General features: G+C 40.6%; 1 protein-coding gene across 2 annotated transcripts; it reads left to right on the forward strand.

The window, feature by feature from the left end:
- Nucleotides 1–27,538, forward strand: ngfa (nerve growth factor a (beta polypeptide); the record flags this gene model as incomplete). 2 transcript variants are annotated; one of them, XM_080031845.1, is made up of 3 exons in its annotated part: nt 1–164; nt 25,230–25,337; nt 26,170–27,538. In XM_080031845.1, the coding sequence occupies one exon, from the start codon at nt 26,181–26,183 to the stop codon at nt 27,081–27,083; it is 903 nt and encodes a 300-aa protein (XP_079887971.1). In that variant the 3' UTR covers nt 27,084–27,538. The 2 variants fall into 2 exon arrangements, with proteins under 2 accessions (XP_079887971.1, XP_079887972.1); XM_080031846.1 differs by lacking the exon at nt 1–164 and having other exon boundaries at nt 25,215–25,359.
- Nucleotides 27,539–27,636: the final 98 nt, after the last annotated feature.

Below are 27,636 nucleotides of genomic sequence, written 5' to 3' on the forward strand. Positions count from 1 at the left end.
ACAAGTGGATGACCCAAGACCTGGATTCACGGCTTTAAAAACAGGAGCGGGATTTGGAGTTTGGGGTGATTCTGCCCTCGGCCTGGAGAGAGTGAGGTGGAATATAGCAGAGTTTATCTGGAGGCTGTCACTCACTGAGGGAGAGAAGGAACATTAACAGGGTGGTGAGTCCTGACATGCCTCTTTTTTTTTACTCTGATTGATCATGTTGTTAATGTGTGGGGTGTGTGTGCATATGTGGAACAATAACACAGAAACCGAAGTGAGAGGTGTAGAGTCTCAAACTAAATACCTGTCATTAAGTGAAAGTGGAACCTCTGTATTGTTGGAGGGGGGAGAACATTCCAGCTGACTACCACAACCAGGAGATACAAAGAAATGTTTAGTTGGGTGACAAATGTAAAGTGTGCGTTTCTTCACTTCTTTCAACGTCTTCAGTCATATACAGTTGTTTTCAAAGTGTATACAGATGGAAAGAGGGAATGGAAGAGGAGAGGGTGTACAGAGAAAAAGAGATAGAGGTGAGGATTAGAAAGAAAAGGGATGGTGGGGGGTTCTCCAAACTTCAATGGGAACCAGTTCACTGTTCAGGAAACTCCTGGGACATCAGGTTACCCTCTCTTTCTCCCTCTCTCTCCCCCCTTTTTTCTTCTGTCTGTCTGTCTCTCTCTCACCCTTTTTTTCTATCCGTCCTCTCTACGCTCATGTTACACAACCCTTAAAGGACTTGTATTCTGATGAGCTCCAATGTCCAACATGAAGTATGCTGGGCTGCTGAAGTTATCCTTATGTCTGGGTGGGGCTTGGTGCTTGGATGGGTGTGCAGCTGATAATTTTCTTTCTAGAGTCATTATAAGTATATTTGTGTGTGTATGTGTGTGTGTGTGTGTGTGTGTGTGTGTGTGTGTGTGTGTGTGTGTGTGTGTGTGTGTGTGTGTGTGTGTGTGTGTGTGTGTGTGTGTGTGTGTGCGTGTGTGCGTGCTAAACACAGACCTCATGCCTGCCACTCCTACCAGGGAATTCCTTTCAGGTTTTGACAGGGAAGAATGTCGCCGCGGACCAACATTTCCACACACAAACAAACATTACACAGCAGAGGCTTCAACAGTGTTCCATTCAGTAATGTGGTCAGCTGCGTCAGACCTGTTGTGTTATTTGGATCTATTTTGAATGTGAAGATGTAAAAAGGTGGTGTGGGGTCAGGGTTGAGAAATGTCCCCAACAAAATGTCCCCAACATTAGTGACAGTCAGCAAGTCAGCTCATATGTTTGTCCCCTAAACACACGCACACACACACACACACACACACACACACCTGCTCATAGTGCATTGTCTGCTTCTACACAGTATCATGTGTGAGTGTGCGTCTGTGTTGCAAAAGTAAATGTACCAAAACTTGGTCGTTTCTCAATTTCAGCGAGTAAAACTTTCCCTCAAGAGATTCTTACCATTCCGTAAAATTGTTTATGAGCTTAAAATTCTGCTGCTGGTGTGTGTGCGCCGGAGTGGAGCGGACTGTTGTTGTCATCACCACCTCTCTGTTGGTCCACAGAGGAAGTGGAAAGAGAAAGCTGCAGCAGTCTGGCTACATATCTTCCATGACATCCCAGACACTATACTTTGTCCCAGTGTTTAACACAAGATAATTATACATTTGAAGCACTATTAACATGTTAGAAGTTAAAAGATTATATTTTGTATGTGTTGGTCTTGTGAAGGCACCCATTAGCTTTGTTAAAGGTGCTGTAAGCAGAATGGTTCTTTTAGCTAACTTAGTTAGCAGTCCCCTCGCTCGTCCCTACTTCACCACATTAATGCACTGCGGTCTTCAAGCAGCAAGTTATCTAGCATCATCTCAGATCCATAAGTGTGATAAAACATGATAAAAAACATCAAAACAGACATTGGGAAGGATTTTTACCTGCTCCGCCATTGTAGGCGCATACACATTCACCCATCTGTTGCTCTGGCGTGCACCGGCAGTGAGACCATGGAGTGTATAAAATATATATGAGTGAGACACGTGTCGGTTTGTAGAGTTCTCTCTTCTGATTGGATAAAAATTTCGGGATAGCACAATATGTTTATTTGCCGATTACATGCAAAGCAGCTGACTAAGAGATCGGCTTTATGAAACGCGCAAATTATGTGAGTGATCACTATATGAATAAAGAGCGATTTTACACTTATATTAACATAAATAAACCGCTTACTTCACCTTTAATATAATCAAGTCAATCTACGTTAAAGGACGTTAAAGCATATAGCCAATCAAAACATTTAATTCAGTTCTTTCATCGTCCAACAGGCAGATTGCAGCCTACAACACTAATAGAAACTGAGCCATGAAAGGTAAAATACCAAATATAGTGCAATTTGCACCAAAACATCTTTATGGCCGGGTGATGAGAAGGAAGCCCTTTCTGCTCCCACGCCACAGATACAGTTGCATGGAGTATGCAAAAGCTCATTTAGACAAGCCAGCTTCATATTGGAAGAAAATGCTTTGGACTGATGAGACAAAAATAAAGTTATTTGGTCTTTATAAAAAGCAGATGTTTTGGTGCAAATTGCGCTGAATTGTTGAACGATGTACAGATACACAATCTGCAGCCAGATGTTCTTGCAGGTCTTTGGAGGTGATCTGTGGGTTGTGTGCAACCATTCTCACAATCCTCCACCTATGCCGCTCCTGTTTTTTTCTTGGTCTGCCATGCCTGGGTTTAACTGCCACTATGCCTGTGTCCTTCCATTTCCTGACAACGTTCCCTACAGTCGAAATTGACAATTGAAACCTTTGGGAAAGCTTCTTGCAGCCTTCCCCTAAACCATGACAATGAACAATAATGTTTTTCAGATCTTTTGGGAGCTGTTTTGATGATCCCATTCTGTCTCACTTCAGCAGAGAGTCAAAGAGAAGTGCAACTTGCATTTAGGCACCTAAAATACATTTTCTCATGATTAAACAGACATTTCTATGAGGTTCAAGGGTTAACAACATAATCCAACCAACTTTGTGTTTAAAGTCATCAGTTTTACATGCTGTTACAGGCATTAAAATCAACAAAACCACAAGGGTTCCTATATTTTTGCACAGCAAGTTTTTCACATTTTATTTTATTTCATACAACCAAATACTGCTTTTCAAAAAATATTTGTTTGGAAAACATCCCAGTACTTAGCTGTTCCTGGTAAATTAAAGATATACCACTTTTATATTTTTTTTGTGAAAGCAGAGTCAATTATAATGCCGGCTGAGAGGGGTTCCCAAACTTTTTCATATGACTGTATATTGTCTCACACTTCTGCTTTTTCAATGAGTGGGCAAACATTATCACAACATAGCAACTTCAACAACCAAGAGGAAATAAACTTGCTATCATAATTCTGGCCAGAAAAGTAGCCTGCTTCTCAGCTTCAAACTCAACCATGGTTAGTGTTAATGCGAAGTGGCTCCTTCTTTCAATACCACTGGTAACATTTAACAAACTGCCCGTCCCTAATAATAAACACAGAGTCCGTCTGTTTACAACATCGATCAATCATGAAGAATGAACCAGAAGCTTGCAGACTAAGGGTGCACTCACACCAGGACATCTGTACCGTGCCCAAGAGCGTTTTCCCCCTAATGTCTAGTTTGTTTGACCAGTGTTAGTGCACAGTTCCATACTGAAGCACAGTACACTTCCTCTGCATAGACAGCGAACCTTGACGTCAGTTTATATGAGACTGTTCCCCGCAACCCAATACGTCCATGCGCGCAACAGACATTGAAAAAAAAGGATGTTTCCAAAGGGTTGGCATTGGTCTGACGTGGAAGTGGAATGTTTGCTGCAAAATTGGTCGGATGAAAATATATATTTTTAAATAGGATACAAATAGCACACGCTCCAAATCCCAAACCCACGCGCATATACAGTACAGACTTGGTGCATATGGAAAGAAGTAATCATGCCCATGTCTGGATCTTCAGTAGCAGTAGTGTGAGTACAGTAATATTTTGTCCAATATTAACGAATATATTTCAAATCATTTTTAAGTGTTTCTTAAATGCAAAAAAGGGATTACACGTGTACATGTCATTGGAGTTTAAAATGGAAATGGTCAAGTTCACCCAATGGCATGGCTAAAAACAGCTTAAGCCATCTAAACAAGTGTACGTCGGTGTATGGAGGGCAGATGGACAGTGCTGTTTTCCCCTGCAGACAAAGATGTCTGTGATTATTCATGACCCTCTCAGGTTTCCCTTTGAAGCTGAATTACAGCTTTCCCTATGTTAGCACCTGTGTGTGTGTGTGTGTGTGTGTGTGTGTGTGTGTGTGTGTGTGTGTGTGTGTGTGTGTGTGTGTGTGTGTGTGTGTGTGTGTGTGTGTGTGTGTGTGTGTGCGTGTGTGTGTGTGTGTGTGAGAGAGAGAGAAAGAGAGAGAGAGAGAGAGAGAGAGAGAGAGAGAGAGAGAGAGAGAGTAACACTGTACAATTAGGCCCACATACCATTGAGTGGTTACAAAGGAACACATATTGAACTAACTGAATTGTTTCTGGGAATGCATTAGTTTACAGCAGCAACAAAATACTGTGAACTTTACCCATTGGTAGAAAACCACCCAAGACAAGTAGTTTTTAACTTACACAGGCATAAATACAGAAAGCTTGTTACAATCTACTCCAGCAGCTCTTTTTAAACGTACATGTCATTACTTGATACTGATTGTGAATGTGTGTATTTTCTGCCGTTTTGAATGTCATACACATTGTTTTGTACAACCAACATGTGTCTGCGATAGTTGTCAAAAAGTCAAACTTAAGCTTGTTGGGATAAAATAAATCATTATAATAATGAATAAACTAATAATGTAATGTTAAACAATTTCCTTTACACAGGGTCATAGCAATTGGTACAGGGAAAATATTAGCCAGTATTGCATCAGCAGGATGAATGCGTTTTACTGTGGAGTAAAGCAGATCAACATTGCACCAAAGTTTGATGATGCTACTGAGGGTATAGGACATGCACCATTCATTCATTCATGAATTCATTCTTGGATGACGCAAGTCAAAGACTACATACATATCAAAAAGAGATATCATGTTGAGGGCACATGTTTGGAGAAGAATATTAATGTACATCTTGTTATTGGCTAAAACTGCATGACACATTCATTGATATATTTGTTCCCAACTCATTATGTGGTATTGTACGAACTCAAAGGTTTTATCTCAAGACTCTTGAGACATGCATTCAGGCACATGTGTTTTCATAGACGTATGGGTGATGCATTGATCACTTCAAATCCTCACAGATGATCTTTGTCGATAGCAAATTTATATTTAACAAATAGAAATGGTATTTGTTCAAAAAAAGCCTAATAGTCAACAATACTTTCAAATTTCAAGTTCCATTTGCATTAAATTGCTGCTTTGTTTGCAGCCCTCAAGTGCAAAAACTTGACATCAATCTCATCATATCAACAGGCATGCAACTCAATGAAACTGTACTCACTGAGATTAAGAAGCTCATCTCCTTAAACACATAAAGGATAAGTGTGAGCTGTCTAGACGGCAGAGTTGATGTATAGGACACCTGGGCAGGGAAGAGGCTGCTAAAGCACACCTGGACTGTCAGTTTAACTGTGGCTATTTAACCTGAGGGCCTAAAACCAACCTCACCAACCCTTATAGTCCGCTATAAACAAAACATATAATTTAATAAAACAGGTTAACTCTAAAAATGGTCCTGCAGTGATTTTTCTTAATCCCTCACACAAAACCTGCACAGTTATGATAATATGGTACATAGGTATAAAATCTTAAATATTGGTGTTAATCGTAACCTCTTGTTGAGACCTAATGTACAGTCCTGGATTATATGTGCAAAAGCTTGAAGGTTTGAGGATTTGTGTTGGCATTTTTCAGCAAATTTAAAATTGAATATTAAATTCCTATGTTATTATGAATTAGATTACATTTACTGTATCTCATGTACTACACATTTCAACTTTATAGAAAACTTGAAAATAATGTGAAAAATTATTTACCGTTTTTATAACAGCAATGTTAAACACCAGTCACTTGAATTTGTATGTGAGCAATGACCACTAATGACGTTATATAATAGAGAAGGTAAATTATATTTTGACTGTCTTGGAGAAAATGTCCTACAGCACTACACTGCTTGTTCCAGGCCTCCTTGGTACAGATATATACCTTACCGCTAGACTAGATCTTTAACAGTAGTACGACTACTGTTACTGGAAATGTTGGAACAGTGCCAGCTGGCAACTAAAAACTAATTAAGCGTTTGTTCACACAGAAACATGTCATCTGTTCCCTCCAATCTTACAAAATGTCTCAATGTCTTTCCAAAATAATATTCCATTTGTGTCCGACACCAAGTCCCCAAAAAATTGGCCTATTATTGAGTACTGTGTAAAACCATTGCACTGGGTGGTCTTTTCGATGTGTTTGTCTCTTGGCTTCCCGCAAGCAGTAATAGTATCATGGTAATATTTACGCCATAGTCCTCACATATTAGTGAATAGAAAACATTTGATACAATGTATGGGCTTACTTGTTGAAATAATGTCAAAGCATTTTCAAACAAAAAAATTTAAAAATCAACAAAGCAGGTAATACATTTTTATGAAGAAAATAAAATCACTGTTTTCTATCATATTCTGTTATTATGTGCTTGGAATGTACACATTTCCTCTGAGGTTGACACATGCTTTGCTAAAACATCTAGTACAATATATAAGCATCCACTACAGTTTCAGTCCAATTCACCTACAAAAACAAAACATGTCATTAAACAAAGGAAAGCATCTCTCTCAGTCTACAGGAGATGTTTAAACTAAACTAGAACAAAGGTTCACTGTTTGGGAAAAATGAGGAAACAATAATTCACAGGTCAAAATGTAAGCGCGGGCCCTGCTTTGGTTATCTCTTGGGTCACTAGAACTGCAATCTGGAACAGGTCAATACACAGAATGGGGTAAGAACATCTGGTGTAAAGTGAACCAGCTGTAGAGGTATGAGGTCAGAGTTTGGGGCTCAGGTTGACGTCTGTGTTTTTGGAGGAAAACGTGGACGTGGATGTCACCGCCAGGTCAGTATCCTGAACCATGTGGCACAGCAGCGGAGACAGGGGCAGAGTGGAAAATACGGAAACGTAGTTTCTTTCCGCAGTAATTCCTGTCGACATCTCCTTTACAAACAACTTCTCACAATGTTTGGGAGAAAATGCAAAGAAAATCACAGCTAACACTGTTTGACATTTGTAACTCACTGGATTTAGAAAGACCTGAATAGGATTCTTTCGTCCCAGCTCATATATGGACGTTGTTTTCAGCTCCTTTTGACTGTACAAAATCAAGAATAATACACTCCAGTGTCCGCGCTTTTTCATACACTGAAAACCAAATCCAGGACCTTCAATTCAAGTCAGTCTTTGTGTTTCACTGTTAAAGGTCTGATTTCCAAAGGTGCTCCATCAAAGGGGTTGTGTTTGCCATGTCTCTGCGTCTCTCTGTTTTATCCTGAGCGCAGGTGTGTGTGTAAACTTTTGTAACCTTAAAAAAATACTAAATGTGCAGACATGTCTGCTCATTCCACATTTAATGCCTCTTTGACTTTCAGCTATGGCTGTCTCCCTCTGGTCTCATGTATCTGCACTCAGCGCAAACACACAGTAGCTGACAAATCAGATAATAAGCAGGGCTATTTGAATTGCTAAAATAACAGTGTTGTGGTCTTAATCTGTTGACAAAATGCATGTCAGGTTTCTTTGAACTATTTCACTGCAACCCCTTTGGTGCATGTGTGTGTGTGTGTGTGTGTGTGTGTGTGTGTGTGTGTGTGTGTGTGTGTGTGTGTGTGTGTGTGTGTGTGTGTGTGTGTGTGTGTGTGTGTGTGGACCTGGATTTATGTGATTTCACACTCTCTCTTTACTCTCCTTTTATCCTGATTGGTAGCTTGTCTGGACATGAAACTCTCTCTTGTTACCATGACAATAACAAGAATACTACATATTTTCAACTACACTCCAAATCCTCAAATAACAATAAAATAAGCTGTGCTATCAGTCTTTTATTGATACTTGAAAATTCCCCATGTTTAAAATATATTACGTTTACTGCAACAAAGAAATGCATGTTTGTGTGTGTGTGTGTGTGTGTGTGTGTGTGTGTGTGTGTGTGTGTGTGTGTGTGTGTGTGTGTGTGTGTGTGTGTGTGTCCGTGTGTGTAAATGCTTGTTTGGGTTGGATACTCAGACACATACAAACACACACCTTAGCCCCAAGGATACAATTTAGGCCACTTATTATGCACTTAGTTATTTGGATTATGTCCATTTGAGAATCCAAATGGACTGCATAAGGCACTGGCTAGTCCTAACAGATTTGCCTCCTACAAAATGAGAAGATATCAATAAGGAATCATTCTTATAGAAGTGTTTTAGCCTGCAGGATCCCAAATACTACCCAGGTGTTAGGGACTCTATGAGCAGATTTTGCCACCTCTGCCTTCAAACAACCTGTTTGATCTCGTCATCGAGTAGTGTTTTTTTTTTTAAACCTGAGGAATGATTGTGTGTCATGAGGAGATCTCCGGAGGATGACACTGTAGGAAGCTATTTCTCTCTTGCTGGATTCTTTTTCGAGCCGTTGCATCAAGAAGCAGAGTAACAATATACATTCATCCTGCTGCAAGTCGCATACACAGTTAAATACACATGCAGTCGAGGCTGGAAATTATCCTCTCTCTCTCACCATAGCTCTGCTCACACACTGAACATGGCATGTTGCTAACAGACAGAGGATGGGCCTGGGAGGTCCCATGCAGACAGGTGGTTGATATCAGCTAGAGGGGGAAAGAGGGGTGGGGGGGACAGGGAGAAAGGATTTCGACCGAGGGAGACAGAGGCAGAGAGAGAGAGAGATGACAGAACGATGTGAAGACCACACAGAATAGAAAATGGCCAGGTCAAGTCTTTAGTGAGAGGGGTGAGACTGTAATCGAACAAACACTGGGAGTGACAACATCTTTTGATTTTTTACGTACAATTAGGTACAGACCTGACAAGGCCATCTCTAACACGACAACAAAATGGATTTGCGAGTCTGTTTTGTATCATTAGAGAACAAGGTTTAATATTAAAAGTGGTTTCGGTAAGGGTCGTGCTTTACATTAAAAAATGAGATGTTAATCTGAGAGCTGTTACAGAAAGTGACAAAAGACGTGGAAAGTGAATCCTCTACCTTCAACTCTGCAAAACATTTTAGTTGTTGAGAAATTAGTCCGAATCAACTGGCACAGTAATACTGATTGCCAGCCATGGCTTAGTAAGATGCTTCTAACTTTACATGCTTCACATGCTGCTGGCTGGTTGACCTTTTGCCCAAAAACAACACAAGAAAATGTAATTAAAGCTCCCATATTACACACTTTTCAGTACTATTATACACCATAGTACATGGTCTTAGTGGTCCCTAATACTTAAACTTACTTACTTATGCCTCTTCTTCCCCCATGGGAAATAAGGCCGAAATAATAATACGTTTTTCTTTAATTGTTTGCTGAAAAAAACTTTCAGATAATGTATTGTACTATGCTGATGTTCAGCTAATCTCACAATGGCCTATTTAAAAAAAAAGAGCTGCAGCTCCCCTCGTAAATATACAATCTTTGAGCTCCCCCCGCCCCCTGTCCGGAAGCGAAGCCAGATACGCCTCGCCCTCTGTCTGTCAGGGCCGTGGACCAATAAGAAATAGGGGTGTGGGCTGCACAGTGGAAGCTTCTGGCTTTCCAGTTTGTGAGGTCAGAAACGAGGAGAATTCTGACTGGAGTATATTGGGGGGGAGTGGTGGGGGTTTCAGAAAGGGGGAGAGTAAGAAAAGGAGAGATTGTTATTTTTTTAAATATTTTGGCAGTCTCTAGGCACACCGTGGACCCATGGATATGTTAGAACACATTTAAAAAGTGCATTTAGCATAATATGTGACCTTTAAGCTCGACAATTGAAATCCATGTTACGCCAATTTGAAGTGAAACGCATAGCTCAACTGGAGATCGTAACCAGAGCCCATTCACTGTACTGTATCAGCCTCTCAAATAGTCTTCAACCTATATGTTTAAAACAGCTTACCATCATTAAAGGGACTGGGCCAGACCCTTTTCTAATTGAATAGATCTCCACACCAGCTATTTTTTAAGATGTGTATAATATCTCCGTGTTCTTTGCGCAGGGCAAGCTTTAATTACAGCATCTAATAAAAACATTAGCAGGATACAGTTGTTAGTGTGCAGCATACATGGGCTAAGTGGAAAACTTTGGTGTCTCAGTGAGAGCATGTGTCTATTGACGCCCATGTTTCACTCTATGCTCTGTACCTAAATTAGCTTGGTGACTCATTCACCGTCACTCCTTGGCCGTTTGTTTACAACAACAAGCAGTCAAAGTGTCACACGAAAATCTATATGCTCGATTTTGCTGAATGTATACGCTGCGAAAGAAGATGTGCAGACAAAGCACAGACAAGAGATTTCTGGGATGAGTCGATTCAAACTGAATATGACGCCTTGAATAGTGTTGGGCAATCAATTCTACTTTCAGATCATCCAATCATGTTTGATAGAGGTCGCCAATAGATGAATGAATCGTGCGAGGATCTGGGAGGAGTAATGTCCTTTGTATTCAAAGCATTCCCTTTTTAAAAAGTCAGTGTGTCGATGCTTGTTGTGTGTCTGTGTCATGTCTGCATCAGGAGCGCTCCAGACGGGGTCAGCCCTATGGTTCCACAGCCCCATGTTCCTGAAATTGGTGATTAAGTTCAGGCAGCACGGCTGGGTGGATAGGGTTAGGATAGGGAGATGTTAGGATAGGAGTGAGACCGATACACACATACATACAGACAGACATACATACTATTCTCTATTATTTAGCTGGATTACTTTGGAAATGTGGGATGATATTGCAGTGGGAACATAAAGCTGTTGGAACATACACATGATCCCCTCCAGACAAAGCGACATTACAGCTTGTTCCGTTTAACATTACACGCTATATTTAATATCACAATTCCAAATCATTATAGGTCTGCCTATTTGGAGTACAAAGCAAAGGTTTGGTGAGCATTATGAATATTAAATGCTTAATTAAAAGTTAGTTAAAAGGTGCCTTCATAGATGATCCAAGCGTCTTTAGAAAAAACTATTTTTAAACCCTTCAATGGCTAATAAACTATCTGATTGCCAATCAGGAGAAGAATAGTCCTGAATTAATCCATTTTAAAGGTGCTACAAGGAACTTTTAAATATTTCTGAAACAGTCTCATTTTGCCTCTGAAGATCATAATTGACATGTTACAGCAAACAAGATCATCAGTGTAAAGAATGCTATTTCTATCTAGTTGTTCTTAATGCCTTTAAAGCTCCCATATTATACACTTTTCGGTTCTATTATACACCATATTATATGGTCTTAGTGGTCCCTAATACGTTTTTCTTTAATTGTTTGCTGAAAAAAACTTTCAGATAATTTATTGTACTAAGCTGATGTTCAGCTAATCTCACAATGGCCTATTTTTTAAAAAAGAGTTGCAGGTCCCCTCGTAAATATACAATCTTTGAGCTCCCCCCGCCCCCTGTCCGGAAGCGAAGCCAGATACGCCTCGCCCTCTGTCTGTCAGGGCCGTGGACCAATAAGAAATAGGGGTGTGGGCTGCACAGTGGAAGCTTCTGGCTTTACGGTTTGTGAGGTCAGAAAAGGGGATAATTCTGACTGGAGTGTTTTTGGGGGGAGGGGTGGGGGTTTCAGAAAAGGGGAGAGTGAGAAAAGGAGAGATTGTTATTTTTTTTGATATTTTGGCAGTCTCTAGGCACACCGTGGACGCATGGATATGTTGGAACACATTTAAAAAGTGCATTTAGCATAATATGGGACCTTTAATGCCCCTCACACTGGAACTATAGCTGGCATAGTAAAAAACACTACCGCTTTTGTCCAAAGGGGGTGCAAGAATTAACAAAAGCTGAAAGTTCCTCTGATCACCTTTAAATCAGTCATCTTGAGCAGAAACACAAAAGATGTATTTATCTTAGTTGGTGTCAGCCATTAATCAATAACATGCACGTGGATAAAGTTGTACTCTCCAAGAAGATTTAACATCAACACGAACATGAACCTCTGCTTGAACAACATCAATGGTTTCCATGTTCTGCTGCGATGGATGATGACATCTGAGACGGTTGGTTTCTGATCTTCAGGGGCAGGAGAAATGTTTCTCTTCTGTTAAAGCTATTGGGAGGAAAGACCCAGCAATGAAACTCTTGTGTTTCTTACTCCTCAACTTTTTGCAACTCCCTCTAGACTTAATTCCCCCCTCCCTCCCTGTCCTTGAACTCATCTTTGTCTCCATTACTGATTCCATACAACTTTTTGCCAAACTCCCAAGACATGTCATTGCCCATCTGCATGTGTTGCCTCTCCCCATCCCCGAGGTCTTCTCCCTTCCTCTCCATCCCTCTTTCTCCATCCCTCTTTGTGGCCAGCATTCTTGCCTTTGGACCTCCTCCTCTCAGTACTCCGCTGTGGGATTTTAGATTCTCACCAGGAAGAGGGAGTTATTACCACGACCATGCCAAAAGATTAACCACTTGTCATGAGAAGATTGTTCAATGTCAAGGTCATAAAAACTAGGGTCTGGAAAACATGTTAATCATTGTGTTGAACCTGCTTTCAAGGCCTGGAGGACTGGCCTCCCACGTCTGCTGGTCCAGTGCAGAGAGAGGGTGTGTGGACTGGGGATGGGCTCAGTTATAGGGAGGGGGGAACAAGGAAAATGAGGGGGAGAAGACTTTTCACTAACATAGCCATGGTGCTTTGGTTGCAGCTTTGCTTCATTGTCAAATAAACGTCATGCCTGGATTTGTGCTTGGGTCCAAGACAGCAGCCAAGAGTTCATTATAAGGACATTAAACTGCATCAAACCACAGAAAGTCAAGGTTTGTGAGAACCTCTTGAAGCAGAATTTAATGGTTGGATCATTTTAGCTAACTTCCCTTCAGTGATGGCAGTTAGCAGTTCCCTCCCTCCCTCATTCATCCCTACATCACAGCGCAGCAGTCTTTGAGCAGCGGGTTATCTAGCGTTTCCTCAGATTCGTGAGAATGATAAAACAATTGGACAAAGGGTTTTGGGATACCAGAAAAGTTTCTCTGCCGATTACTGCAAAGTCTATAATTTGGAGACTGACAACATAAAGCCTACTGGGTGGGAGCTGGATTTTCCATAGAAATATATATGAATATAAAATAGTATAAGCACTTTATAAAATATAAAGAGGTGTGTCCTCCTGTGACCTGTTCTTTCTCCGGTCACAATCGCACTCCCCTCTCTACATCCACACACACCCGCTCGTACATTTGCCTGTCTGTCATTATCGCCTTCCACTTCCGAAGTTAAAGCTTAAGTTTAATCCTGGCTACATCAGCTAACTCAGTGTTTTTGATATCGATTAGTATCTGAGTATCAATTTTTTGACAACCTTAGTCCAAAGGCAATCAGCATGCCATCACAATGTTTGTTATAAATATAGAATTTGAGTCTTTGTAATAGAGTGATCTACTGCTCGAAATATGATTATTTAGCAAAGATGGCACAGTCCAGTGCAGTTCAAAGTTATGGAGCAGTACATTGGGCCGCAAGCAACGTTAAATACAAATTACAAGATCCTTACAAGTACAAGAACAGTTTCCCCACTGACGTGACTACCCCTTTAGTGTTGTTAAGTTCTCAGTATGTGATATAAATCCAAATAACTTTGATCCAATTGCATTGGAATAGTGCCTTTTAAATAAATGCATTTGAATGCTTGTCTAAATGCAAGCAAAATATATAGTCCCACCTGTTTATGAACATCTCCAGAAATTTTGAAAGAAACAGATTTTTTTTTAAACAAAGATAGTATACATTTGTTTCTGGAAAAGTACAACAAAACCATTATTAAACAAACTAAAAAATGTAAATCCTTGGTGTTCAAAGGACTACATTGTTTCATCTTAAAGTTTCTATTTACTACTCATCCATTCCTTCAAAATGTAATTACTGCTTTCAATTTTGTTCTCAGCTAAAACGTTTGTTGTTGACAAAACACAAGGATTCAATCTTTCTACTGTATTATAATGACTGATCGTTCAACGTACTGTAGGACAATGTGTGTCAAAAGGGAAAAAGGCTGAGGTTAAACTGTAATCATGTCTCCGATTTTTTTCGGGGTTGCCTGTGCAAATAAAAACAACTCTGCAACAAGTATTGTGCCAAGAGTTGGCTCAAAAGGTTTTACCACAAGTAGCTTTATGCATGGCTGAGGACCTGTAAAATTGCAGCTACAAAGCCGTTAAAAGTATTCATTTTGGACCAGAGACATACAGTATGATCAACTTAAGGCCTGCGGTTTATGGAACTGTGTTTCATTATCTTGGATGAGAATGGGAGTCTGATCAATGTTGAAGGGCTTTGGAGCCTTGGTACATCAAAGAGAAAGGCGGACTTTAGGAGTGAACAGTTACTGTTATTGTAGCTCACAGGTAAATGGGATACATTAAGGTAGTAGTATTTATACTGCATTGCATTGGCAACTTACGTACTTTTCTTAAACAGTTTGCATTAGTGAAAAAAAAAGTTAAAGTGTATCCATATGCAGACACAGGTCCTACTGTTTTAATTATCCCGATTCAAAGACAAATTCCCTCCACTGGTAATTTGAATCCTATTGTCTGTGTTTTTGGCAAGTCTTAGGAGAAATCGCATTACAGCTACTGAGGCAGTAGCCAGTTATTTGTAGCCCACAAAGAAACACACACACAATAAAGAAGTGAAAAAACACACAGTCTTGGTTTGAGTTGATCAAGTTGGAATAGAGACTGGCAGGACCAAACCCTCCAGTAAGGTTCTATGGATATGATCAAAAAAGATGTACTGTCTACTCTCCAAAACAAAAGACCCACAACAGATGGGCTTTGTACCTTGCACACACGTGTATTGTATAGTGTTGAAATCTGTAATTGCAGCAGCCATGTATTCAGTATGTTACCTCTGGCTTTTGACAAGAGATGAACATTAGGTCAGATTACAGGAGCAGACATGGAAAATATGGATGAATGAGACAGAAAGAGAAAAGGAACCAGAGAAAGTCACAAAACAGCAGGATGTAGACACAAGCTTTTTGCCTAAATCTGTTCCTTCTAGTTTTCGCACCTTGGCTCCCTGCCTCCCTGGTATTCACAGAATGAAGAAATAAACAAGCTTTTATTTCACCACAGCCACTGAACAGTGAAGCAGTGGTGTTTGCATGTATCATTAAATCCTACAGGCGCCAACCATGAAGATAATATAGCCTACATTTGCTAATAAAAAACAGAAATGCACTTCAAAAACAGACGTCATAATATCCCCCTCTCACTGCATGGCACCATGTTCACTTATGGTTTTATTAACGGTAAATTTGTTTGAAATGGATGCTCATTAAACCCGGGGCCTCTTGTTGGCATAGAGTTACTGATCTTAGAAACCTTCAGTGGATGGGTGAAGTGAAGTGTCTGCAATCTGCGTGTGTGGCTGCCAGTATCAGGCAGCTTAGCTTAATAAAGGGTCACACATTTGAAAGCTATACAAGATTATGACACACTTTTTTAAGTTGGAAATACATTAACCTGCAGGGCTGGCGGTAGCCAGGGGCAAATGTGGGCTGTGCCCACCCAATCAAAATAGATTTTTTTTATTTTTTTTGTGGAAGTCCAGACCCACTATCGGACAAACCTGTTCATTCGCTGTCCAAGAAAATGTAAAATAAAATTCAGACAATTAATTAATACTAAAGAATATACCATTACCATGCATTGCTTATAATTGTATTATTGGGTGGGCAGGACAGCCTGCCTCCAAGTTACCCACCCGCTTATAATGGTCACTGGTCAGCAGAGCCAGTGACTTATCATTTTCTGCTACCTATCAGATTTTGCTCCCTAGTGGTTCTGCGCATGCGCATTCCGAAAATAATAATCCTGCGTGAGCAGCCGTCAGATTCTGCTACCTTTTTGGCTGATGGTATTTTGTTTAAAAAAAATTTAACTGCGCAATTATGCTACACATATGTTTAAATTGCGCCTTTTGACCTGTGAGCATGTACAAATGCGCATGTAGATTCTAGCTTTGCTGCTGAATATAGAAATAAAATTATAGGCTAGGCTAGTGTTAACTTTACCGGACTCAGAGTGGAGAAAGTTTTCGCCGGTGGTGGGAGGGGGGTGTACATGGGTAGTGGTGTAAAATAACGTGATTCTGTAGTGGGAGCATTATTTGATAGAGACAATTGATCTCACATTATACCCTACTAAATCTATAATAACGTTATGAAGGAGCATCAAAATATGCTCCCCAAGCTTTCAGTGTAGGCTACATGGGGTGAGTAGTGGTGTAAGTAACGTGATTCTGTAGTGGGAGCATTATTTGATAGAGACAATGGGTCTCACAAAGCTTACTGTACCCCTGAAATATTCAATAAACACGTTATAAAGCAGCATCAAAATATGCTCCCAATATTCCTACAGTGTACATTGGATGAGTAGTGGTGTAAAATAACGTGATTCTGTACTGGGAGCATCGTTTGATAGAGTTAATGGGTCTACAGATCAAATACGCTACCAATGACGTAAGGTAGCATTTTCTGATAGGTAGCAAAATCTGACGAGGGAGCAGAAAATGTCAGAACACCGGCCCGAGGCATAATCGAAATAAGCGGTTGCTTAGGGTACCGACTGCCTACTTTTTTTTTAGTTTGTGTGTTTGATATCAACATCATATTATGTAAATGTAAATGAGCATACAATATTCATTTTCCTTTATTTAACCTCGAAAGATCAATTGAGGGGTGACCCTCTTTTACAATGACGTCGAGTTTGTACATATACACAATATACAATGAGAATACATAACAAGTTTACACACACACACACACACACACACACAGACAACAACAATTTAAAACATTCAGATCAATTGAATGAGAGACATAATAGCCTAATTAAAACAGTTACAAGTGTAGAGGGGCTGATTCAAAATAATAATTTTAAATTGGTTAACAGTTATGAGTGTATTTATTTTAATTGTATGTTGTAGGCTGTTCCAGGAGTCAGGGGCACTATGGCTAAAAGCGGATTTACCAAGCTCAGACCGGGCATAGGGGACATATAACATGAGCATGTCAGTTGAGCGGGTTTGATAAAGCCCATCTGAAATAAGCAGCATTTCTGTCAAATATAGTGGTAGCTTTCCAGTCAGAGCTTTATATATAAAAATATGCCAATGTGCATCACGTCTCTCCTTAAGGGAGGACCACCCAACCTTTTCATATAAAACACAATGGTGTGTATCATAAGCATCTCCTGTAATGAATCTCAAAGCAGAGTGAAATACAGAGTCTAGGAGTTTAAGGCATGAACGAGATGCATGCCGATAAACCACATCACCGTAATCAAGGACAGACATAAAAACTGCCTCAATAATCCTTTTCCTACTGAACAACGGGAAGGTGGCTTTATTCCTATAAAAATAGCCAATCTTTTGTCGGAGACGACAGACAAGATTTTTTATGTGAAATGTAAAAGAGAGTTTTTCATCTATCCAGATGCCAAGATATTTATATTCAGTGACTCTTTCAATATGAGATCCATTATTTGTGTGAATAATAAGATCATTAAAATGTGTAATTCTTGCTCTGGAAAAGCACATATATTTTGTTTTTTCTATATTAAGGACAAGCCTGAGATCCACTAGACAGTTCTGCAGGGTGTTAAAAGAGCTCTGTAGGTTCTGAACAGATTGTTGCACTGAGTCAGAAATGCAATACAGTACAGTGTCGTCAGCATACAAATGGGCATGGCAGTTTTGTAGTGATGAAACAATGTTATTGATGTAAATTGTGAATAGGACTGGACCTAAAATTGAGCCCTGCGGAACACCATTTGTAACTGTTAAAAACTCAGTTTGGTAGCTTCCCAGCTTAACTGACTGCTGTCTATCAGAGAGATAGTCCCTAAACCAGTTACATGTAGAATAATCAAAACCAATTTCATGCAGCCTCTCTAAAAGCAAATGGTGATCTAAAGTATCAAAAGCTTTTGACAGATCAACAAAAAGTGCTGCACAGTGCATTTTTTTATCGATAGCTGTAACAATGTTGTCTAAGACCAAAGTGACAGCAGATATAGTACTGTGGCCTGCCCTAAAACCAGATTGAAATGGACTCAAAATGGAAGCACTGGATAAAAAGGATTTCAACTGAGTATTAATGACTGATTCTAGAATTTTTGCCAGGCATGGGAGTTTGGAAATTGGCCTGTAATTGTTAAGATCACTTTTGTCACCCCCTTTATGTAATGGAATGACGTGAGCTTTTTTCCAGACTTTAGGAACAATACCAGAAGAGATGGAAAGATTAAAAATATGGGTTATTTGTTTTGATATGATAAGTGCAGAGAGATTTATTGAAAATGGGTCCAAATTGTCCTCTCCCATGTACTTCCTGGGGTTGATGGCAAGAAGCGCATCTACAACAATACTTGTTGGGACTTGAACAAGGCTGAAAAGAGGAGTTTTAGAGACAGGTGGTATGCTATTTTTATTTCTCGTGGTGGTAGGCGTAGAAGGCGTAGATACTCCATTGTGAAAGAGTTTACCAGCAGCTATAAAGTGTTTATTGAAAGCTAAACCAATTTCTTTGTATACAATAAAATGAATACAATGTTTTGGTAGATAGTTAATAGCTTAATAATTTAATCAGTTCATCTGGGAGGTAATCAGAGGTTAACTGATCACGTCACGTTCACGTCCATGGCATGCACAGTGTGTATTGAGTTTATTTAAAAATATTTGAAAATGGGGCTGCCCTCATTTGCCCATGCACTGTGTATAGTCTATAGCCTATTTCAGCCTCGTCTGTGGAAAAAAAGATAGTTGGACAACAGAGTTCTTCTGCTTCGTTCCTCTCACTGCATTTAAATGAATTAATTATATTACAGAAAAATATGTCCCGTAAAAGAAAAAGAGCACCAAGCCCATCCCCTCTCAAAGTGCACCAGATTCATCCATTTCACTTTAAAGAGGTAAAAAAAATCTCCCGGGGGGGCATACTCCCGGACCCACCTAGCAGGGACGTGACCTCGGCTGGCTACTATTTTCACCCAGCTGGACATCGGAGGCAATAGTGGATAGACTATATATCTATATAGTGTGTGTATAGTATATAGCTCTGGACTACCACCATCCAGGTTGCCCAGTCCCAAAGCTTTCTCTTCTATCAGCTCAGGCTGCCTACAGTTAATACTGCGATAAAAAAAGATACATTATGTTGTATATATTGTATATTATATGTTATTCATAAACTATTTTGGGAAAAAATCATGCAAGAATCAAATCTCCCACACAGCAACACTCAAAGTTTATTTGCATATTGTGTTCTACACAATTCACAGTAAATGTGCCAAAAATCAGACGCAGAGATCTTACAAGGGCAAAAAAATACGGCTTGCCCGCTCAGCACGCGCTCGCATCTTCGGTCTCTTTGCCCTGGGTGCCCACCTAAAATTTCTACCAGCCCACCCTAATCTAACTGTCTAGAACCGGGCCTGTTAACCTGTGTGTTGTACATGCCAGGCATATTTTGTATTGCTGCACCCAGTAAACCCTTCAAGCTTATACAGCCGATGTCAAGAACTGCACGCTCTTTCTTTCCCCATATTGTATATAGACCTTTAAACGTTCTTTTGTTCCGCATATCTTGCATCACTTGTCATCGAGTCAAACGCTTTCACAGGTTGCCTGTCAAAATGACAGGCAACACAGGTTGTGTGTGCCTGTCATTTTGAGGCTGTCTGTTTATCTCTTCCTGTGTCCCGAGGCCAGAGGCAGCAGAGTTTACCATCTGAAGTATCCCCGATTGTACAACAGGTGCCTCGGTTCTCACAGCAAATTTATTTTAAACATGAAGACGAGGGGGAAAGGACGGGGCAGAAGCCGATCTCTCTCAACTCAACTACTCACATTACAGCTGTCACATGTCTAAAGCATGATAGCGTTAACTTTTTTTTTTAATTTTATGATAGCTGTAGTAGGCAGACGGTGAAACAAAAGAAGACAATCGGTACCGCTATTGGCCGTTTTTATGCAAAATTAATATCTGCCAAGTTTTGACATGAACAATTTGTCTTTAACATCCTTACTTAAAGCTTCACTCAGTTACACCATGCCAAATTAGGAAGACTTACTCTGACTACAATCTATGGTAACACTTTACAATAAGGTACACAAAATTGTAGTACCTACTACATAGATATGTGTTACCTACTATAGGTTTTTTTTTTGTGCTACCTAACACATAGGGGTTTTTTTGTGCTACCTAACACATAGGTTTTTTTTGTTGTGTTACCTACAATTAAAATTACAATGCAGGTTGTAAGTAGAATTGTATACAGTTGTATGGTTTAATTTGTATTCAATCCCATTTTAATACGCCTCTTTAATGACATCAGTGTAAATTGATCAGGATGCTGTGTTACAACAAATCAAGCAGAATTTGAAGGTTTTCAGAATTTCTTTTACAGAACTCCTGGCTTGCGAAAAGGTATTTCCAAAGTATATTTCATATAGAGTTATGTTTTTCTATCTGTCTGACCGGGGCTGTGTATCTTATATATGAGACTTGTAAAAGTGTTTCCAAGAATAGCCAGCGCACTTACAGTCTCTCAGAAACGTTTGGACAGTCCCACTTCATTTTGCTTTTAACAGATGCTGCATGACATCATTTTGCGTGATAAAAACCTGGGTTCATGTCAGTATCTTGGCCGTTGCATTAGTTTCACATGGCGGCTTGTCTAAACTGTGACGAGCAGATTGTCTTCCTGTAGATGACAAGCTTCGATTACAATTGAGAATGGAACGGCGACTAGACTAGAAGTGGAGGCATTGCCATTGTGAGTGCAGCTCTGTATAGTGAAAGGGTATCTGATGAAAATGTGATTCATCCATTTTAATTTAACTTTCAATCCAAAATAATCCTTTTCCAAAAGTAAGAGTTATGTGGTCCTCAAAGTTCCTTTTAAGTCTTTGTGTTTTTCAAAACACAGATTAACAAGCATTAGTGGCTATTTCTTCTGAGAAATGAATATATCTTCAAACATTTGGATGCAAGAAAAAGATAAAAAGAGAGCAAGTTGACCTGGCAGTCCGCCCCCTTGGTAATTATTTCCAGTGGATGACAGCGGGAGGAACTGCACTACACTAAATTGTTGAAAGACATGGCAAAACTGTTTACCTTTTTCCGTATCACCCACTCACCGTCTTCTTTCTCTCTCCCTCTCCCCATCTCCCAAGCTGTCGACTCTCTCTTTCTCACCTCTTCATTATCTGATGCTGTTGTCGTCACTCCTGGAGAGAGCTGTGTGTTTGTTTGAGACAACTGTTGACATGAAACTCCTGCCCATCTGTTAACAAAGGACCTGTGTCTAATGACTAATGTATAGCACAAGGTAGGAAGAAACCGCTGCTAATTGTAAACTAACCTCGGATTGATGATAGGCAATGCTCTCGTAAACGGCTCATTGTTTTGGCCCACCTGCCCTGTTGCCATTGTATCACGATCAACACACAGCACTGTGACCACATGCTGTAATTGTGTTACTGGCTAACACTATATAGTTAGTGCCAGTAAATGTGTGGCTGGGTTCCACTGCCTTGGGCTAAGTAATTGGTCTCAGTGTTAAGGGTTAAACTCTCATGCTGCCAAATGATTTATTTTCCAGGTGACAACCGAGCATCTACGTGACTTATGTCTTCTTTCCACATACTTTCATCAACCCTGGCAATCTTGTTTAACCAGGTATAATGCCATGTGTTGCCTTGAAGAATCATGCCAGCCCAAAGGGATGGATGACTCAACGAAAATGGTCTGGATTTAGTTTGGCAAAGCTGGAAAATCCGCATACTGTGAGAGAGGGCGCCTCCTTGAAGCTAAAGGACATTTCAGTGATGTTACAATGCACCACATGGGGCTGTTCAACAAAGTCTGTTCTCATAAACTTTCTCCATGGAGCAAACTGTATAAAAAGGGAGAACTACGGAAGGAATTTGATTTAGGAAATCAAGATTTTTACAAATGAGAGATTACTATGATAAAGAGATCAAACCGGGTTTGTCTGAGGAGGGCAATGAAGTTATTACTGTTTTCAAAAGGATATCGAACTACAGCTTTGTTATACCAGGGTGTATTAATGCAGTATGTTTAGTGTCTGGAATTATGAACCATATAGTGTCTGAGAGTGCTGTGGTATTTGCTTAAGAGATTTGGAATACTATTGTCATTATTTAGCAGGCACACATGAGCAGGACTGTCTCCTAACAAGCTACCCTGTTCTTAATGGCATCAAACATGTGTGTGTTTGTGTCCTTTGATTTGTATGCCTGGCTACAACAAGAGGAAAACAGTTCACTGTGCTGTTGCATGTCAAAGTGCATGGAGGCGCACACAACACGTCACTGTTCTATCAGTACCACATGGGTCGTTTTCCCCCAGATTTATATACAATACAGTAGAAAATATCTCACAGTTTCTATTCCAGGTGCAGTCAACACCTTCCAAATGTGGCTGAAACATATATATTTCCAGGGAAACTAGCACACAATTTCTGGAGCAATTGAGGGGAGTTTTGTTTATGCGAAACCCATAGCACAAACAAACAGCATCATCCAAATCACCGAAACAGCAGTGGCATCTCACAATATTGTACGGTGGTGGTGCATTTGTTTGTTATTTTGCATAGAGTATTTATGTGAGAGGGTCGGACGGATCGTCAGACGGATTCTGATCCAGTGGTGAAGTAATCCTATAAGTCAGAGGTGCTCTCTAAACTGCTCTGACCCCTTTGCTCCTGCGCTGCAGTGTTTATGCTGGCTCCACTGGCATTAAACACAAGCCACATATTTTTAACATTAGGATCCTCTCAGCTCACCCCGGCCCATGTAAATAGTGAGCTGCCCCTCAGCCGGGATCAATCAACTCACTGCGTGTTTGGACCAGCTCTGTGTGTGTGTGTGTGTGTGTGTGTGTGTGTGTGTGTGTGTGTGTGTGTGTGTGTGTGTGTGTGTGTGTGTGTGTGTGTGTGTGTGTGTGTGTGCGTGTGAGTGTGTGTGTCTGCATTGTATTAAAGCAAAAAGATATCAGATGCAATGCCAACTGGTTTAAAGAGTATCACAAAACAAAATGTAAGATTAATCTGCAAAAGGTAAAAGTTCTTGTGTAGAATGGCCACTTTTAGACTTACAGACGTTATATTGTTATTACTATTATATTTAAACTACTTAATGTGCCGTTGGATGATTTAATCTACAGTAATACATGAAGTTGAAAAGCTCATCATATGATTAGATATATGAAAATCCTTAATATTGACTAGAGGAACATTTTGCACATAAAGTAATAGAAATGTGGTTGTGGAAAATGTTACAGTGGAGAATACAATTGCATTACAAAGAAACACTCAAGGAAAGTACGAGTCCCAGAAGTTTGACTAAAGTACAGTTTTAGTGTTCATGTACAGTACATCCACCTGTCTACCTGGTAGACAAACCAGTATAGAACACATCATTCAAAGAACAGAAATTTCAAGAACTTGAGTATTCTTAGCATGAGAAAAAATACCTGAAGACTGTTGAGTTGTTATTTCAACAGGGAACAGGGCAAGTGACATTTTGATATTTCTCAGCTGCTTGAGGTTGTCTTTGAGTTCTGGTCTAAGCAGGAAATGCAGGCAACACTGACCTCTTCTGGGTATAATGTGCTACACTGGGAATAGTTCAATGTAAGGCCATTTATCTAGAAGATCTAGGTGCCACAAATGATTAAATAAAAACGTAATAATGTTTCATTTTTGAAGATGAACATGAGCACAAATAAGTTTTATTTCCAGGCAGCATGCTGTACCTCTCGAAACCAGGCTGTGAAATTAAACATGTTGAGCTAAACATTTACAACACTAATAAACTTTTCGGTATTCCAACACTGTACCGGAACATCTCAGACAAGTGTCAGTTTCAACTCACCTCAGTGACCCTCTGAGTGTTTGTGTGGAACTTGTGTGTGTATTCACATCACGGCATCTAAGCATGCAAGAAATGCATGAGAACAACCTTACATGCATTCCTACATGTGTGCATGTGTTGCATGTGTGACTTGAAAAGACACTTTTTTGCACGTGACAGATATTGCTTGTGCACACACTTTTTATTATGCCCTATTGATGTTGGGAGTGCTTTACGTTTAATATATATCTAACATCTAATGAGGTGTGAAATGCCACACATTCCAATGTATGGCACGTCTAAGCTCCGAGAAGTAAACATGCGAGTGTGTGTGTACTTTGAATGAGATAAGGTCGGATAATGGTAAATTGTGTATGTCGGCGATAGCAGGGAAGAGTGATGAGTGTTTTGAAGTGGTCTCCACATGGGAGCGTGTCACAGCCCTATGTTCTAGTAACTAACTATAAAATAGAGAATAGTATGGTTGTGTGTGTGTGTGTGTGTCACTCCTATTCTAACCTATCCCTGTCCCCTTACCCTAACCACCCAGCTGTGATGCCTGAACCTAATCGGCAATTTCCGGAACATGGGCTGTGGGACCACCGGGCTGTGTGAACATGATCCCCTCCACATCATCTCATCTACACTGCTAAACATGTCTAACTTGCTTCTAGAGTTTTACTTGCACTTATTGCTCTGTTTTACCACTTAAACCTGGATGGTATGTCAGTATGAAGAAGAGGACTAGCCTACATATGTCCAATGTGCTATCTCCAGGAGGGAAAATGAGTTACAATTAGTTTTCTCTTGACACTTTTTACTTGAAATTGGAAGACTAAGGTACAGTCGTCTCTAACCTTAGATTATGTCCATGTCCAGTATAATTAGATTTGCTGTTGTATTGCTGTACTGTAATACGTTAAGACTTGAATAATAAAAGCAGACATAGTATTAATTAAATTGCCAGTATTTGTCATTTCAAACAGTTAACATTGCAGAAATAGTATGGTTGCGCAACATACTGTTATATTACAAGTTGCAGCGTGAATCTACAGTATATGTTTAAGTTAAGTATGTGGTTTGTATGTGTGTATTACAGAGCTGTGGTTCAGCAGGTCCAGATGGCAGGCATGAGGGGCCCGGCCTGCACTGGAGTCTGGCTCTAGAGTCCACAGGGGCTCCCACTTCAACTGGACACATTCCACAGGTACACATAAACACTCACCACAGTGTTCAAGGGACTTAAGATGTCCCTGGGATGGACAAAATCGACAAAACATTTGTTTCTTAACTAAAGCAGTTAGGCGATTGATAACACTACATTAATTTACTCAGAGGCACATACAGTACATCAGTTAACTCACCAGGATACGGTAACAGGTAAGGAGCATTCAATGCTCAGAGCAGAGACAAGGATTCTGGTAAGAGAGCTTATTGAGCATTAGATGAAGAGAAAGATTCTATGATTTTTTCTAACCATGATGCAGCTAGCTTTATTTTCCTTGCCAATCAAACACAACCTGCATCAGGCCAGAACATGCAGTGTCACTGGTTATCATTGAAAGCACAAGCAGCAAATCAGCAGTTACAGTCTGACAGCAACCAGGAAAACGTGGCTTCTGTGCTGGCATCTGATCACCGGGCACAACTGACTGTTACTCAGGGCCCAGTTTATGTTACTCCACATGGCTGTGACTGAACCAATAGCCAGCAGGCACTGGGGTTGTGAAAACATTGCTGCATTTGTCGAAAGGGGCAGCTAGAATCAACAAAAACTGAAAGTTCATGTAGGCTAGTCACTACTTGTCATGATAAATGATGAGTTTAAGAGCCCTCTGAAAGGCCATCTAATGGAAACTCATCACATTTGAACATCTAGATTGTAGTTTAAAAAATGTTGTATGTTTGGTATTCTTTCCATAAGTGATTTATTTTTATGATTAGTTACATTTTGGTTTGCCAGCATTTTCAACAAATACCGTGTGTATGCATAGCATTGTCAGAATTCTCATTTTCTTTCTTTCTTGTGTTGGGCTCAGGACGTGTGCCCATGAGGTCGTCACCACTGGTCCTGCTCCTCCTGATTGGTGTCCAGGCTGTACTGAACATGGGAGGTGGATTGGCCCACAGCACCGGGGCAGCCAACCACAAAGCAGGACAGCAGACGGCAGCCTATCACAGAGCAGGACAGAAGCACACAGCCGTGGGGGACCACCTTTCTGAACACCATTCTTCACAGGAGCATCGTAGGATCAGCCACCACAGGACCAAGAGGCCCCATCGGGCAGCATCACACACCCAGGATAGGAGCCCTGTTGTCGGGCACCCAATGTCTGATTCCCAACCTGACCCCTCCATCCCAGTGGTGGACCCCAAGCTCTTCTCCAAGAGACGTTACCGCCCCTCGCCCCGTGTTGTCTTTAGCGAGGTGGCCCCTTCACATGATGCCCTGGAGGGGGAGGGCTATGACATTGAAGGGGTTAGGGGGGTGAGGGTAAAGCGCAAAGCAAATTCGCGCACCATGCATCGAGGAGAGTTCTCAGTATGTGACAGCATAAACACCTGGGTGGGCAACCTGACACAGGCCACAGACATACGTGGGAATGAGGTGACAGTGCTGCCCAATGTTACAATCAACAATCAGCTGAAGAAACAGTTCTTCTATGAGACCACCTGCCTGTCCCCGACGCACAGAGGCTACGGGGCTGCAAACACACAAACAAACAGGGGAAGGCCAGGGGGGCGAGCTGGCAAACAGAGCTCCAAATCAGGAAACTCGGACTGTCTCGGCATCGACATCCGGTACTGGAACTCCTACTGCACCAACACACACATATTCGTTAGCGCCCTGACCATCTTCGAGGGACGGACAGCATGGCGTTACATCCGCATCAATGCCGCATGTGTGTGTGTTCTCAGCCGGAAGTCTTGGGCGGCACGAATGGGACACTGACCGGGAAGTAGGGCCTACGACTCCTGGCCAATGAACTATGAACCAAGCACACACATTTCTAATAAACAGCCACTGCAGCTTTATTGCCAATACTGTAATCCTCTTCCCTACTTCCAAACATTCACACACACACACACACACACACACGCACGCACACACACACACACACACACACACACACACACACACACACACACACACACAAACACACACACACTGACCATGGCATTCAATCCACATACACACACAAACAGCTTCAACCCCTTGGCCCCAGACCCTACCTCAATCCAAGAAGTCCTGGTTATTTTAAGTTATGAGGACTGCATGTCATATTTATAGTTTATACAGTCAAATATGAAAGTATATACAGTATGTGTAAATATAAAAAAATGAATTCAAGCTTTTAATGTTGTTGTAATTGTTGTTGTGTTGTTCATGCTGTTATTTATTAAACACCTCAGTACTTTCTGTGTCAGTTTAAGAGTGTTGATATTCGTATTTTGGCTTTAAAGGAGATGTAAGCGATATGGTCCTTTTTAGCTAACTTCCAGTC

Source organism: Ammodytes marinus (assembly GCF_949987685.1).
Source record: "Ammodytes marinus genome assembly, chromosome: 7".
Classification (NCBI taxonomy): domain Eukaryota; kingdom Metazoa; phylum Chordata; class Actinopteri; order Uranoscopiformes; family Ammodytidae; genus Ammodytes; species Ammodytes marinus.